Source organism: Chrysemys picta, chromosome 8 (assembly GCF_011386835.1).
Source record: "Chrysemys picta bellii isolate R12L10 chromosome 8, ASM1138683v2, whole genome shotgun sequence".
In the NCBI taxonomy this organism is placed as follows: Eukaryota; Metazoa; Chordata; order Testudines; family Emydidae; genus Chrysemys; species Chrysemys picta.
The window spans coordinates 11,210,290-11,224,380 of NC_088798.1; the positions used below are offsets into that span (position 1 = coordinate 11,210,290).

The window sequence follows — 14,091 nt, forward strand, 5'->3', positions numbered from 1 at the left end:
GGAACCAGGGAACTATCAATTTGTGAACTATTTTTTTTTTTTTTTTAAAGCCTTGTAGCTAGTTGCCTATTAACTATGTATTCCAGCTCTCGTCTCATTCCTAGAATTTAGTGACGTGTACACTATATTTCTAGTTGGCAATTTCAAACTGAGTAAAGTAGTTTCAAGTACTGCCCCTGCCAAGTTGATATTTTTTAAAATAGAAAAATGTTAGTGAAAATATTTTGTTTAAAAAAAAAAGGAAGTATTTTCATGGAAACTTCTGGTTATAATATTACAGCAAGTTACTGGTCCTTGCTAGCACCAAGTGCGTCACAGCAAACCACACAAAAAATTAAGGCACAGAGTTTATTTGTGGTTTTCATACAATACAAAGAGGAAACAAAGTAACTTTTGCATTCCAAAAATTGGTAATGAGTTCTGAAATTAATTTAGGTCAGATCCCATGACCAACAGCAATCTATGCTTTCCCTTTCAGGCCTGAATACCTCCATGTACTAGGTATAAGAGGCTAGTTCGGGCATTAAACTTGTTTATCCATTTGGCCTATCTGTTGTAGTTACAAGCAGGTATAGTGCCCACTTAAAATGAACTGAGGCCAAATTCTTTCAGCTGGACCACTGTACTGGCCTCTCATTCACTGTGAACCTGTTCTGGATTTAGACTAATAGCAAAAGTCTCTCCTGACAGCTTAGTATACAACCCCAGTCTCCCCTATGACTTTAGTCATAGCTTTACCAGTCTAAAAAAACTTGTTTTTGGTTTAATGAAACTGTTCAATACCTTAATTATCCTTGTAAAACTGTCTCCTGTGGAGTGTCCAGGAATGTAGCAGTGTCCATGGTAGAGAATTAAGATTGTAGAATTTAATATTTAACAATTTCCATTAAGTTTAAGGTTGTGCACCTCCATTTTACTTCCTAAAGACTCATGCCCTGGAATAAGGAAATCCTTGGAGGGCTATTCCCCAATAAACTGGGGTGGACGTTTCTCTCTGAAGGCAGCCATCCCTTCTTGGCGGTCTCTTGTAGGAATATTCTGCATTACAATAAAAAAGCAGTTTATTTTGTAAAGTTAGGCAGCCAATACTGAATTAAAATCACTGTCAATATACTAAGAAGTAAAAGCTTTTATGGATATTAAATCAACATCTCAGAAGTAAGGTGGTCAACTGCCACATCTTACATGGAGGAAAAGTTTAAATAACTTTCAGGGCAGGGCATAGCACGTGAGCACTTGATGCAGTCCAATGGACAATGCCATTGAATTTAATGGCACTGTCCTCCATTATGTACAGTAAGATCCACAAGCCCAAAATAACTCATTTTGAGGATACAAAGAAAATACTCCACTGGAAGAGAAGTCTTGCATGCTCCTGAAATATGGTTTCAACCTAACCAGAAAACCTTCGATACATACAGTACAACAGGAATCTAGTGTCCAATTCAACCAGTCCCCTTACATCACAATGTAAGGGCCCATGCTAGAAATTGTATACGTGGGTACATAGGGCTAAATCTAGTAAAACATGCAATTTTTATTCAGTAAGATCAAGTAAGGGCCTTGATAGACCAAGTTCAGTCTGAGGCAGGTGCAGGAGTCCAACTAGCATTCATAGGAACCCTGTTAAACAAGGATTTAAGTTTTACCTTCCCATTAAGGGAATGTCTATACAAGAAAGTTATTGTGGAATAAGTCAGGGTGTGAATTTAAAACAGAACAGTTAGTTATTCTGGAAAGATGGCATGGACGCTCTTATTCCAGAGTAAGTATGCCTTTTTGTGATTTAAGATTAATCCACGTCTGAATTAGTTGAACTGATTCAGAGTAAGTGTGTCCATAGATGAGGTTATTGCAGGATAGTTATTCTACAATAGCTACAATATAGACAAGCGCTAAGGGACGTCAGTAAGTTTTCAAATGTTTGTATGAGTTTTAACCATTAAACTTCTTATCTCATGGAAGTTGAGGCTATTACAGTATTTAGGAAATGTACAGTGATTTTTAAAAAAAATTAACATACCTGTGCATAACACATTCCCTCAATAGCCATCCCCGATGCAATATCCACCTGAAGAGAAAAAGTGATCTCTGAAGTACACAGCATTTAAATTGCAGTACCCTTTTGAGTATTTTCCATGATTAAAGGTCAGTTAGTATTAAATTACTAACTCTAATCCTAGCATTACTGTTATAGTATTTACAGCTAACATGGAGTCAGAATCCTGCTCTACTAAACTGTTAGGCCTTGGCTACACTTGCAGCTGTACAGCGCTGTGAGGTAAACCTGTCTTCGTACAGCTGAGTAGGGAAAAGCGTTGCAGTCTGTCCACACTGACAACTGACAGCACAGTGGCGTGGCCACACTTGTAACATTTGCAGCTGTGTTGGGAGTGGTGCATTATGGGCAGCTAGCCCAGCATTCATGTGGCTGCAACATGCTTTTCAAAACGGGGGTGGGGTGGAGTGTGGGGGGAGAGAGAGAGTCCGCACTCTATTTTGCAAGTTCCGAACTCCCGGCCCCCTGCTTATTCATTCACTCACTCAAAGTGAGGAGCAAACTGTTTGCTTTTTCTCTGTGGTAGGAGCCCGCATTCCTGCAGCCAGTCACAACAATGGAGAGGATTGGCCACTTGACAAGGTGATTAGTACAGTGCTGCAAGCGTTTACACTCACACCCGTGAGTCAGTCGCAGCCACTCCGCTGTATCTCTTATGCTTCTCGGGGAGGTGGAGTACCTGCAGCGGTGTACCCAGGGACATACAGCACTGTAAGTGCCCTGCCAGTGTGGACGGGGAGTGAGTTACAGCGCTGGGGGAGGCTTTACAGCACAGTAACTCACAAGTGTAACCAAGGCCTTAATTTTGTTCATGCCTCAGGAGTCACTTACAAAGAGATTGATCCCTTATTGAAAACAGGGATTAGAATCCATTTACAGAACTTTATTCATGACTGTTCTAAACATTTTTACTGCAGTTATGAGTCGCTCTTAAATTTTTGACTCACTGAACATTTCATAAACATTCTCTTGGGGAGAAAAAAAAAAGTTACCTCTATCCCTCTGTTTATTGCCAGTTTACCCATTTTCACAGCGATGGGAGCCTTTAAAACAAAAAAGGTAACTGAAGTCACTTCAATGTACACTAAAAGGCAGTAGTTCATAGCTTCCAAGGGCAGGAGGGACCATTGTGATCTAGTCTGACTTCCTGTATAACAGTCCATATTATTCTTTCTTCCAAATAGAGCAGGGGAAAATGTTTTGCACACTGTTTTCAGCAAAAGAAATAAAGATTTGGCAACAGCAAGACTTTAAATTAATGTTTAGGTCTTTTTTTTTTGTTTTTTTTACAAGGAACTGCCCCCCCCCCCCCATTAAAAATTAAAAATAAAAAAACTTTCATTTTAACATTTCAAAACAATGTTTCAACTTTTACCTTTTTTTTTTTAAAAAAAAAAAGGTCATTTTAAAATCTAGTCTAAATTGTTTTGACAATCTGTTTGGAAATTTTGAAAAATAATTTTCAGTTTAACCCAAAACAATTTTTGTTTGGAACTGTCAACAAACTGAAAAGTCAGTTATTCACCCAGCTTTTTCCAAAGGCAGTCTCTTGTCTTCAGGAGTTTGCAATAAAGCTAATACTATATATAGCCAAAAAAGCAAAGACTGTCTACAGTTCATAACAGAATGTACTTTTAAGTATTCAAGCCAAAGTTTTCAGACTTGAGTGCCTAAATATATGGCCTGATTGTCAGAGGCGCTGAGCGCCCACAGCTTGCACTGAAACAGTGGTAGTGCTAAGTACCACTGCAAGACAAATTAGCAAAACAAAAATCAGCAGATTGAAAGTTATCACTTTTAGGGCTGGATGTGTACAGTGCTACCACTTTAGAGAGCAGTCCCAGATTGTTATTTCAAACAGTGTATGATGGTTATGTGTTCGACGCACAGAATAAGAATGTTCTAATGCTAAGGAACCGTTAGTTGTGTCTCCTACCGTTCCTAATGGAAGTAAAATACAACAGCTAATGCAGTGGGAGATGATGAAGGCTATTTTGCTGGAGTCATTCAGATCCCGTTCATGAAGAGGAAACAAAAATAAGTTTGGTTTCTCACACTAATTTCAAAGATCTAATTTTCAAAGCTTGCCTCCTTTTTGCTGGTGTAAGCAATGACACCTAGAGGTCTGATTGTGCCCGCAAGTCAGCTAGTAGATGTCTACATTGCATCATTTGCACTTAATTGAATCTGCTAAGAGAGAGATTGGGTTGAAGATGCTTTAAGAAAAATAAGTCCCCCAAGATTTTAATATGTCATGGAAAGAGGTAAGAAGCTAGCCATGTTCCACAACGTAGCCAAAACACGAGCCAAATAAACAATACTGACCTGAGGGAGAATTTCTTTAGCCAAGGTTAATGCTCTCTGGTAAGCAGCATCCCCTTCATCATTCTGTGGCACTGTGTGGTTTACTAATCCTATTGAGAGTGCTTCTTGTCCATTAATCTGTCTGCCAGTGAAAATGAGTTCCTTAGCAAGACCTATTCCAATACAGCGGGGCAGGCGTTGGGTTCCACCTTAAGACAATATACCACATTATTGTTTTCTGAGAAACAAATAGCAAAAACCACTCAAATATATTTTACTTGTTTATACATGTGAAAAACATGGTGTTTTAGTAGTACCATGCACTGTAGCCCGTCAGCTGAGGAGCTCAACATTTCACACATTAAATCACAGCACCTCGGTGGAGTGAACAAGGGGAAAATGAAAGGATGAAATGGTCTTCCTAAGATCACAGGACGTCAGTAGCAGAGCTCAGACAAACTCTGCAATTCTGACTCCCTGCTCCTTGCACTGGCTACTAGATAACACTTCCTTTGTATATAAAAGGATTTTCATCAAGTACCCTACAGTAAAATTCATATATAGTTGTAAAAATATAAGATTTAATGAAGATAGGTTACCTGCACCTGGAAGAAGTCCTCTGGTGGTCTCAATCAGGCCCATTTTAGCTGATGAAGCTTTTTTTAAAGAAAAAAATTTTTTTTTAAAAGTTACTTTCTCAAACCAGAAGATAGCTGTTAACATTACACTAAGATAGTTTTCACTCAGAGAATGCCAGTGGATGAATCCCACTAGAGTCAATGGTGTCAAGTGGCTAAATTCCTTTCACACTAAACATGCCTCATTTTGTATTGAAAGGTATCAAAAATGCAACTAAAATGAGTGACTGCAGCGATTTGTGTGAACTTGTTTATGTTGGGCATACTATTTGCTGAGCAAACTAGGAGCTATGGATCTTGGCCTAAACACTTTTCTGACACACACATGTTTGTTCCACAAATAGAGGAGAAATTTTGATGCCAGCTTTTGCTGAATAAAAGTCTCTCTGCCTATCTAACACCTTAGCACCAGCTGGAACGTGATCTCTGTGCAAAGTTGATTTTTAGCATTCATTCAATGTGGGCATCCTGCAGCTAGACTCTCCATTCTCAATTGAAGACCAGCCTCAAATGCTAGTTCTTATTGCATTTTTTAAGACATAAGCTGTTTAAGACAAACAGCTTTGAGGTGTCTGTTGTACAATCAGAACATTTATCTTTTAAGGAGCATTAAGTTACCAAACTGCCATTTTGGGAGATTTCAGGAATAAGATGGGCCAGGTTACAACATTAACTTCAGGTAGCCAGAGAGGATGGGTGCTACAGTCAACCAACCGCAGCTACAAGTTAGGTGATGAGGAGCCTGGACTTAAATATCCTTTGTAGCTGACTGCTTCCAGGAAACTTGGCATTTTTTTCCCCCAGAAAAAGGGGGCTAAGGGTGTGATATGAAGATTCAGAAGGGAGGTAGGAATTAAAGCATTTTGCTAACTTTAAAAAAAAAAACTCACCCATTAATGTATATGCTGTGTTTACTAGAGAGATTAAGCATTTTCATATTAAGCAATAAGAAGGAAATCTGGTAGCACTATGAGAGTTACGTGGGGACACTTATTCCAAAGGCAGGGTGCACTGAAGAAGTTGCAGTACCTCACTGGACTGTGAGCCTCTAGAAGAGATTGTTACCCACCCCTGAAATGGATGCAAGTGGGGAGGAGGTTTTGGTTCTGTCTGAATTAGGCTTGGAATTAGCCTGAGATCAGACTTGTGCACACCAGGTCACTGGGTGATAAAGTAAAACTGTCATAATTCAACTTGTCACATGATCTGAGATAATGGAGGTGTTTTGAAAAGAAATAGCAGCTCTCTGATCTTGTGCAAGTTACAAGTACATAGGGATGGCCCAGTCCCTCTGTTGATGTACTTTCTAAAGGGTCTATTCTCATCAATGTGCAGGGACCTCACTGCTAAAAGTAGGTTGGACCCAACCAGAATTGATCAGTCACTCAATAAACCCGCTCTTAGTGGGCATTAACCATATACCCCTACCACCAACAGGAGCTTAACCCCTTCCAAAAGAATTTTAGTGTAACTCATATTGATACCTCATCTAAAATTGTTTCCCCTTTTAAACAAAAAAGACATACAGCTTTCTCAAATAGTTAAATGTCACCAAAATTTTAGGCAAGTGCCTATTCATTTCCTACATTACACAAGTTCCTGTATTAGCTTATCAGAAAGGGAACCAAACAGCCTTTAACTTACTTTCAAATGTTGTTTAACTAAAACCAGTGATTACTTTAAATATCCCCTATTTGGCAGTGCACATACCTGCTATTCGAAGATCACACGCTAATGCCAATTCCAATCCCCCACCCAATGCATAGCCTTCTATTGCAGCTATTGTGGGCATAGGCAGTGCAGCTATTAAAGACAAAACAGATTTGAAAGTTTAATTACAGGAGCGGTTTTTCACTGAGTGTTTCATGTAATTACATCTCAAATGTTCAAAGTTTGGTATGATGCTACGATTTCCGTAAGTCAAAAGGAACAAGGAAACGATCTTCAAATGGTAAAAAGTTGTGCTTTTTTCCTTCCTCCTTCTCCTCTTTAAAAATAATTCCACATTATAAAGCACTGAAATGTAAAACAAAGTTTATTTTCTCAAACTAAAGCTCTGCCTCCTTGAAACGGAGATAACTGGATGTTCACATTTAATGTGTTACAATGGAACAGTCAATTAACAGATTCTACACTCTGAGGCACTCTCCATGTTCCATTTTATATGGCTACAAATGGTCAGTCCCTACTGCTGTCCAATTCAGCTGACCATTACATACTGCATTTAGTATGTTTATGAACATTACGTAAGTCTCCCAAAACTTGTGAGCTAGGTGAGTCTCTCTCCCATTTTAAAGTTGGGGAAACCAAGGCACCTAGTGGTCAAGTATCTCTTGCAAAGAAAAAACAAACAAATCGCACTGAGTGAATAGAAAAGTTAGGAACAAAATCCGGAAGTGTTATCTTGAAGTTCCTGGTTCTAACTACTCAACAACACTCCCTCAAACATCGCTTGGTGCTTTGTAACATGAAAGTCACATGTGGGTGCAGGTATTTTGGATAATACATTTATCTTCTTCTTACTGTTACTTTGATTGATATTCTAGTCAGATTCGTGTTTTAAACATCTAGCTAAAATATCTCCCTCCAGGGACAACAGAATAATGCAAGAAGAGAATTGACTGTGCAAATCCACACTTGTCTAAAAAGAGGTAAAATCTTCAGAGGCTATTCCAACTTGAAATTGACTCAATGATCCAAGCACCTTTACTATTCTATATAGGTTCTTGTATCACACCTATCCCTGTAGTATCTGAGCACCTTCCAGTAACATGCATTAAGTGACATGACTAACATCTGTCATGTATGGTTCATTCTTTCATATCCTCTCCCACTGGGGGAGAGCTGTGTGTGCTATGAAGTGGGGTTTTTTTGAGAGTGTATTTGCTGCTCTCATTTCTCTTAGAGACGGTAGCTCCAAGAAGCGCACCTTGCACTTGGAGCAGAAGATAGTCCTTAGTTCTTTAGATGGAAGTTCATTCCGCAGTCTGGACCAGGCCCCAAGAACCGTCTCTTGCATGGACGAGTTTTACCCTTTTAGGGGAGGTATCCTTATAAAGTTTCCCTGATATAGCACCACTGACTGCCCCCCCACGGTGTGGGCATATATAGAAATAGATGTTTTATAACTGATCATTTACCAATTTCATCCATTAAACTTCTCAGCCTGTGAACAAAGTGTCCAACCTCTGTATCATTCATTTGGGCACGCTCCTTTAAGTCAGCGCCTAAAGTGTGGAGGAAAACAAAGAATTCAGTGATAGAAGAAAGGTAACAGGCAGTTGAGCAACAGTGCTTGATGTGACTATGCAGGAGAGTCAAGTTCAAAAGCGGAATGACATCTCTCTAGACTACTGGAGCTTAGGTGCAGCATCCCTGGAATTCAAGCATTCAGGCTTTAAGAATGGTTGTGGAATGCTCTGCTCTGTTGCTGTCTTGTTAGACAGTTCCTAGAGCACCACCAATTCCTATGCCTAAGGAGGTTAAATCTCAAAATTGCAGGGTAGGGGCCCTCCTGTGAGCAGCCCATGGGTCTAACTGGAAAGAAATGGTAATATAAAGAGAGAAGAGCTAGTCTTCAGAGGTAGCTTGCTCTGCCTGCTGAGGTCTCAATTTCTAAAGCAGGGAGTTACATATGCCTAGCCAGGACAAGGCAATGGTTTGTTCCTTGTTACCCCACAAAGTCAAACTGATTTCCTTAAGTTTGTTTTTACATCTGTTGCTTAGCATAGTCTAATCTGTACAACATAATTTGAAGGGATCTGTTTTTAATATCAAGTCACAGAACATTGGTTACATACCTGCACAAAACACGCCTTTGACTTCACTTTTAAACACTACCACGCGGATCCTTTCATCACAACGGAGACTTTCTAGAACTCTGAATAGCTAAGAGTTTAATCAAGAAGAGGAGTTAAGAAAAACTGAATGCGTCAAGCATCTAAATTACTATGCATGTTTAAATGACTGAAGACCCCTATATTTTGATAAAAGTTTAATTTCCTTGTTCTCGGTGGGCATAGGGATCTCTTAGAAAGCCAGCCTCAAGGATGGTCCTTGCTCCACACATGGTTTCTACAAGCCTCTCCTGAAACTCTTAGGATTCCCCTCTTTTCAATCCCATCCACAGAGATTTTTCTGTATCCCTGACTGTCCTTCCTCTTCAGAGTTGCGCAAGGCTTCCTCTGAAACAGGTCAGTCCCCAATTTGACCAAAAAGGTTGCTTACGACCAACACAAAGTCTCCTTTCCCCAGGGACTAAGCCGCCTTTTGACTACTCCCAGCCCCTGCTGGCCTAGCAACAAAGGACATAGCTCTAGTCTCAGACTTGGATCTCACACATGGTATCTCACCTCAGTAGGCCTAGACCATCAAGCTGAACCCAGCCCAAGTTGTTAGGCCCAAACAATGGACCTACATGGAAACTGCTTTGGGGTGAAATTCTAATACCTTCCAGACCCCTTCCATTTGTTGATTTTGAAACCCAGTCCTACTGCAGGACGGACATTAAGGAAACCAAATACACAACTGGTTGTTATCGAACAGTGAATTTACACAGGTTCATTCACTAACAGTAAATTGTATATTTGATTAAAATAAAATAATGTACTAGATACAACAATGATTAGATTGCCAAAAGTAAATACCAGGGAGATTTCTGAAAGTAAGCAAGATGGGACCATTCTGAAGGCACACATATTTTTTGCCGTAACAATCATGCCAGCATCTCTTTAAGTGGAATAATTTAGTGTTCGTTATAAAAGCCAGTCATATCTTGCTCCCTATCCAGAAATATTTTTGATAGTTCAAAGTTCCCCTATTAGGAGATTAACAACAATAAATTCTTGCCTCTTTATTTTGGTGCATCTCTGATCTGTGAGTTCATTTTCCCTAGCTGGCAACACAACATGCTCTAAGTTTTTCCTCTTTGATAGACAGTGGAAACCTGAGATCATGAATATCCAGGAGCTACTAATGCCCCAAGATACGGGGAAAAGGAGACACTGCAGCTCTGGAAGGCGCATCCAACAAAAATGTAGCAGTGTCCCCATCTGTAAAATGGGAGTAACTAAACTTAACCTATTTTCCAGCCTCTTTAGAGTGGTGAGAATTAGTTAGTATGTGTAAAGTCTTACATATTAAAAAAAAAAAGCCAAAATACAAGGTGATTGGGTGCTTAAGTTTTCTCTTCTGCAATTACTATGGCCATTTTACTTCTACAGGATACATTTAGATACTGATCACAATTCTAAACAATATTTAGTCTAGAGATAGAGAAGCAGATATACTTACTTCATTAACAAGTACTCTTCCCAGTGAATTTCTGGCATGGGCTCTGTTCATCAGGATTTCAGCAATTCCTTTAGTAAAAAGAGACAATTTCAGTTACATTTTGTTTAAAGATACAAGTTATATTTGACATGGCAAGTCTTCTTAGAACAATAGCCCCAAGTACTGTAACTCTTCTTTCTTGAGACTTTGTATAAAGATTTTTTAAAATATAAAGTAGGCTGCTTAAGTGAGTGAGTTTTAAATGGAACATGCCAGACCACATTGTGAAATTCAGCACTACAGAATCAATGTGAGGTTACATAATACTGAAAAAATGTAGATAAATAAGCCTTTAACTTAAAAGTGGACCTCTTGTCTAACTTGGCAGTTCTAGGTGTTCTTTGCATTTTTTTAAACCTAAGAACAGACTGGATCCATGTAACAGTTCCATTTTGCATGCTGTTCTGCTTTCCCCATACTGTCTTCCTGCTTAGATTAGCTGTTCAGGTATTTTCCTTAATGGAGAAAACCTTCTTCCCATACCTACTGCTTACAGGAGAACAGCAGCACAAACTGGACAATATTAGTAATGGTTCACTGTCCAGAGCCATCTGGAAAATGCAAATCCATTTCTCATAATTAAGCCTGTTGTGTAATCACTAGTTTAAGAATCAGGGGCCTTGCCTTGCTCAAGGTTCTCAAAGTCCAGCAAAAAAAAAAAGGCAACACATTGTCCGTAGAATATTAACATACAGCTTCTCCGTGTCATGCTGTTCTTGAAAGAAAAACAGCCTCAGAAATGATGTGCTGTAGCGAAGCCATTTCCAAAGTTCTCACTGGTGCAGAACACAAAGGGGACATGGGTTCCATTTCCAATACCCCACACATTCTGTGAGGGTGGGCATTAATAACTTCCTCATTTATTTACAGGCATTTCTATTGTGCTCATCACCTTCTCTGAGCATCTCATGAGTGAGAATGAATAGGTCCCCATCATCACAGGATGTTGTGAAGTATCATCCCCATTTTACAGCTAGGGAAAGCGAGGCAGAGAGGTGAATTGACTTGCCCAAAGTCACACAGCAAACTTGTAGCAGAGCAAAAAAATGGAACCCAGATCTCCTGTCTCCCAATGACTGACAGTTGTGAATGTGTACAGTTCCTTTTTTCCTGGTTGGACTCTTACTCCTAATTTCCCTAGTCCTGTCCAGCTCCAAATTTGCTCTATGATCCTGTTGGTGCTGTACATGAAGATGCACAACAAAATATACAAGGTTAATATCTTCTACACTGCTAGAAGATCTTTACATTTGAGCCACTTCCTTTGTTACTGGCTGGCTGGTGCGATATCACCATCGACCAAATGGAAGAGAAAAGTCAATTAGCAATAAAGACATGTGCAACAGCTGGCATAGGGCTACGATGGAAGCTAGCACTATGAAAACTGTACAAAACCAAAACATTGCAGAAGAAGCTAGAGAACCTGTTTTGCAAATCCCAGAACAAGTTAACCTCCTTGAAAGCTTGTTGTGTGGAAATCTTACCTTATCCTCAAATTGACCTGCAACTCTTCTCCTCTAACCCTAAGGTTATCCGACCTTTATTACTGTACATTACTAACATCAGAAAAAAAAAAATAAACCGAATGAATATAGAGAATAGATTATTTATATCCAAGTTCATTGCATGCTTCCTGCCCAGCTCTTTTCCTGGTGCCCATCTGTGTTGGGTCTTTGTAGTTGTACCTGTCAGCCAACTGTGGACCAAATAAAGGACACCATGTAGGACAAAAAGATTATAGAGAACTTTATGAAATTTGCAACCTGAATAATCACCTTAACATGGTGTTTCAGCCCAAACACAAATCAGTAAAGTTCCAGCTGCACTATAGAAAAACTAACCTATCACGGGAGCCTGTTACAAGTCGTTAGTACCACATATATGTAGAACATAAATCATTCCAATAGAGTAGATGGATCTGAAAGTGTTTCAGCCAACTTCCTGAATTACACTGAAGTCTTGCCAAGTCCAAGATTTAAGCACTGTTCAAGGTGACAGTTGGAATATGTTTTGTCCCTATGACACAGGTCAGGAGCTACCCAGTTGTAACCAGATCCTTTAACATAGTTGCTTTTCGGGGGTAGATGGGAATTGTTTTTTGCCCCATCTCTGCTATCTATCTATGAATAAATACATACAGTTTGACAACAGTTCTGGTACAATATTCCTGGTTCTGCTTTGTTACAGAACAACATACTGCCCATTTGGCCCATACGTACTATGTGGATAGGCCCAGAGTGCATTCGAAATGGGTTTAAAATAAAGGCCGGGGGCCAAGCCTCTAGCTGGCCTAATGCTCGTTATAATCTGGCTACTGTACAGTTTACTCCAGCCTATACAGACCTGGCAGGGTCAGCTCATGATCAGGCACATGATTATTAGCAGCTGTTAAACTAGACTGTGTGTTTTGTAGGGTAGGCTGGGGTTTTCTCGGTTTCTGGATTGTTGCAACTTCCTTGGAGGATAGCCGCAGTTTCAGTCTGCACATTTCAGGGGAGGATTTAGTTGCCAGCTGCGATTTCGGGGTAGGGAGGAGAGAAAGCCCCTCTACGGAGTTACTTCGTGTAGCTCGGAAAACGGAGTCATTTTTGTGGGCCAAGACTTGAGTAGCGCAGGGGGAGAGGTAGGGGATGAGAGCTGATTCCCTCCTGCGGCTACCTCCATTCTAGGGCAGGAAGCTGTCTGGCCAGCACCGGACTTTCTACTTCTCCCTCCCGTGGGACTGGAGGGGCGGGTCTAGACTCACCGCTGCTTTCCCCGCCGTGCACATTGACCATGATCTCCTTCCCCCCAGACGAGGATCTCTTGCTGTGGCCGCCGACCCCTCGGGGGTGCGGCGCGGTGAGCGCCCTGCACCCAGCTGCAGCTCTCCCCAGCCGAAGCATTGGGCTATTTTTCAAGGCTTTCAAAGCGACAACGGCGGCGGCTTCCTCCTGCACCTACGTCCAGGTTTGGGGAGAAGCTCTGCTGCGCCACCCTCTGGCGGAAATGCTTCCTGCAGCCTCCAGAGGGCAGGGGAAAGTAGGACCCACCACTCCAGCAAAATTGCAACTGGGCTTGGCTCTGATTGAATAGGAACCAGAGCCAGACCCTACTGGGGGCTCAGAAAAGGTTGCTGATTTATTTAAATGATGGTAGGAAGCTACCATCAGAAATGGCAGGAAATACTGAGGGACTGCAAGGAGAGGTGACAGGTTATATAGACCTGAAGCATTGCTCTTTGTGGCTCAAAAGCTTTTCTCTCTCACCAACAGAGACTGATCTAATAAAATATATCATCTCACCCACCTTGTCTCTCAGGTTATATGAGGGGCAGTTGCTACCTACAAAATCTATGGCTTTGATCCTGCCACCCTTGAATTTTAAGCACTGCAGGGGTTCATTAAGGACTAATTAACTCATTTGTCATTAAGGACAAAATAACTAATTTGGGATCAAAATTAATTAATTATTTTAGAAAGGATATAGAAGTTAATCCAGAAGGAAAAACTCATTGTATCTATACATTTTTATAAAAACATTTTAGTCTTTTGTGTGTGTGTGTGTGTGTGTGTGTGTGTGTGTGTGTGTGTGTGGAAGGAGTGATTAGCTGACATGAGAAACAAAAAATCTACAATTTCTCTGAAAAAAAATGCTATATATAAAATAGTAATTTTATGTTACAAGACTCTGATCCCAAAACATTATATTTACTGTGACAGACATTAGACATGGTACAGCTGTTACCAAAAAAAAATAAAAAATGATATATTCATGGGA

At 40.3% G+C, this 14,091-nt stretch overlaps 1 protein-coding gene across 3 annotated transcripts; it reads right to left on the reverse strand.

Moving 5' to 3' along the window:
- Nucleotides 1-334: 334 nt before the first annotated feature.
- ECHDC2 (enoyl-CoA hydratase domain containing 2) lies at nt 335-13,320 on the reverse strand. Of its 3 annotated transcripts, none has more exons than XM_005284825.5 (10): nt 13,079-13,320; nt 10,294-10,361; nt 8,802-8,889; nt 8,142-8,228; nt 6,712-6,804; nt 4,963-5,019; nt 4,385-4,572; nt 3,052-3,102; nt 2,024-2,071; nt 335-1,038 (listed from the first exon to the last, which is right to left on the reverse strand). In XM_005284825.5, exons 1-10 carry the CDS (start codon nt 13,215-13,217, stop codon nt 961-963), a joined length of 897 nt encoding a protein of 298 aa, XP_005284882.1. In that variant the 5' UTR covers nt 13,218-13,320; the 3' UTR covers nt 335-960. The 3 variants fall into 3 exon arrangements, with proteins under 3 accessions (XP_005284882.1, XP_023960674.2, XP_065411437.1); XM_024104906.3 differs by having other exon boundaries at nt 12,676-13,279; XM_065555365.1 differs by lacking the exons at nt 4,963-5,019; nt 13,079-13,320 and adding an exon at nt 12,676-12,906.
- Nucleotides 13,321-14,091: the final 771 nt, after the last annotated feature.

What these genes read in the sequence shown, in the direction of transcription:
- ECHDC2 (XM_024104906.3), bottom strand. Translation starts at nt 12,820, where the DNA reads ATGTGCAGACTGAAACTGCGGCTATCCTCCAAGGAAGTTGCAACAATC. An exon ending in AAGTTTAATGGATGAAATTG is followed by an intron (nt 6,805 to 8,141) that starts GTAAATGATCAG and finishes TGTCTTTAATAG; the next exon opens with CTGCACTGCCTATGCCCACA. An exon ending in AGGGAATGTGTTATGCACAG is followed by an intron (nt 1,039 to 2,023) that starts GTATGTTAATTT and finishes ATTGTAATGCAG; the next exon opens with AATATTCCTACAAGAGACCG.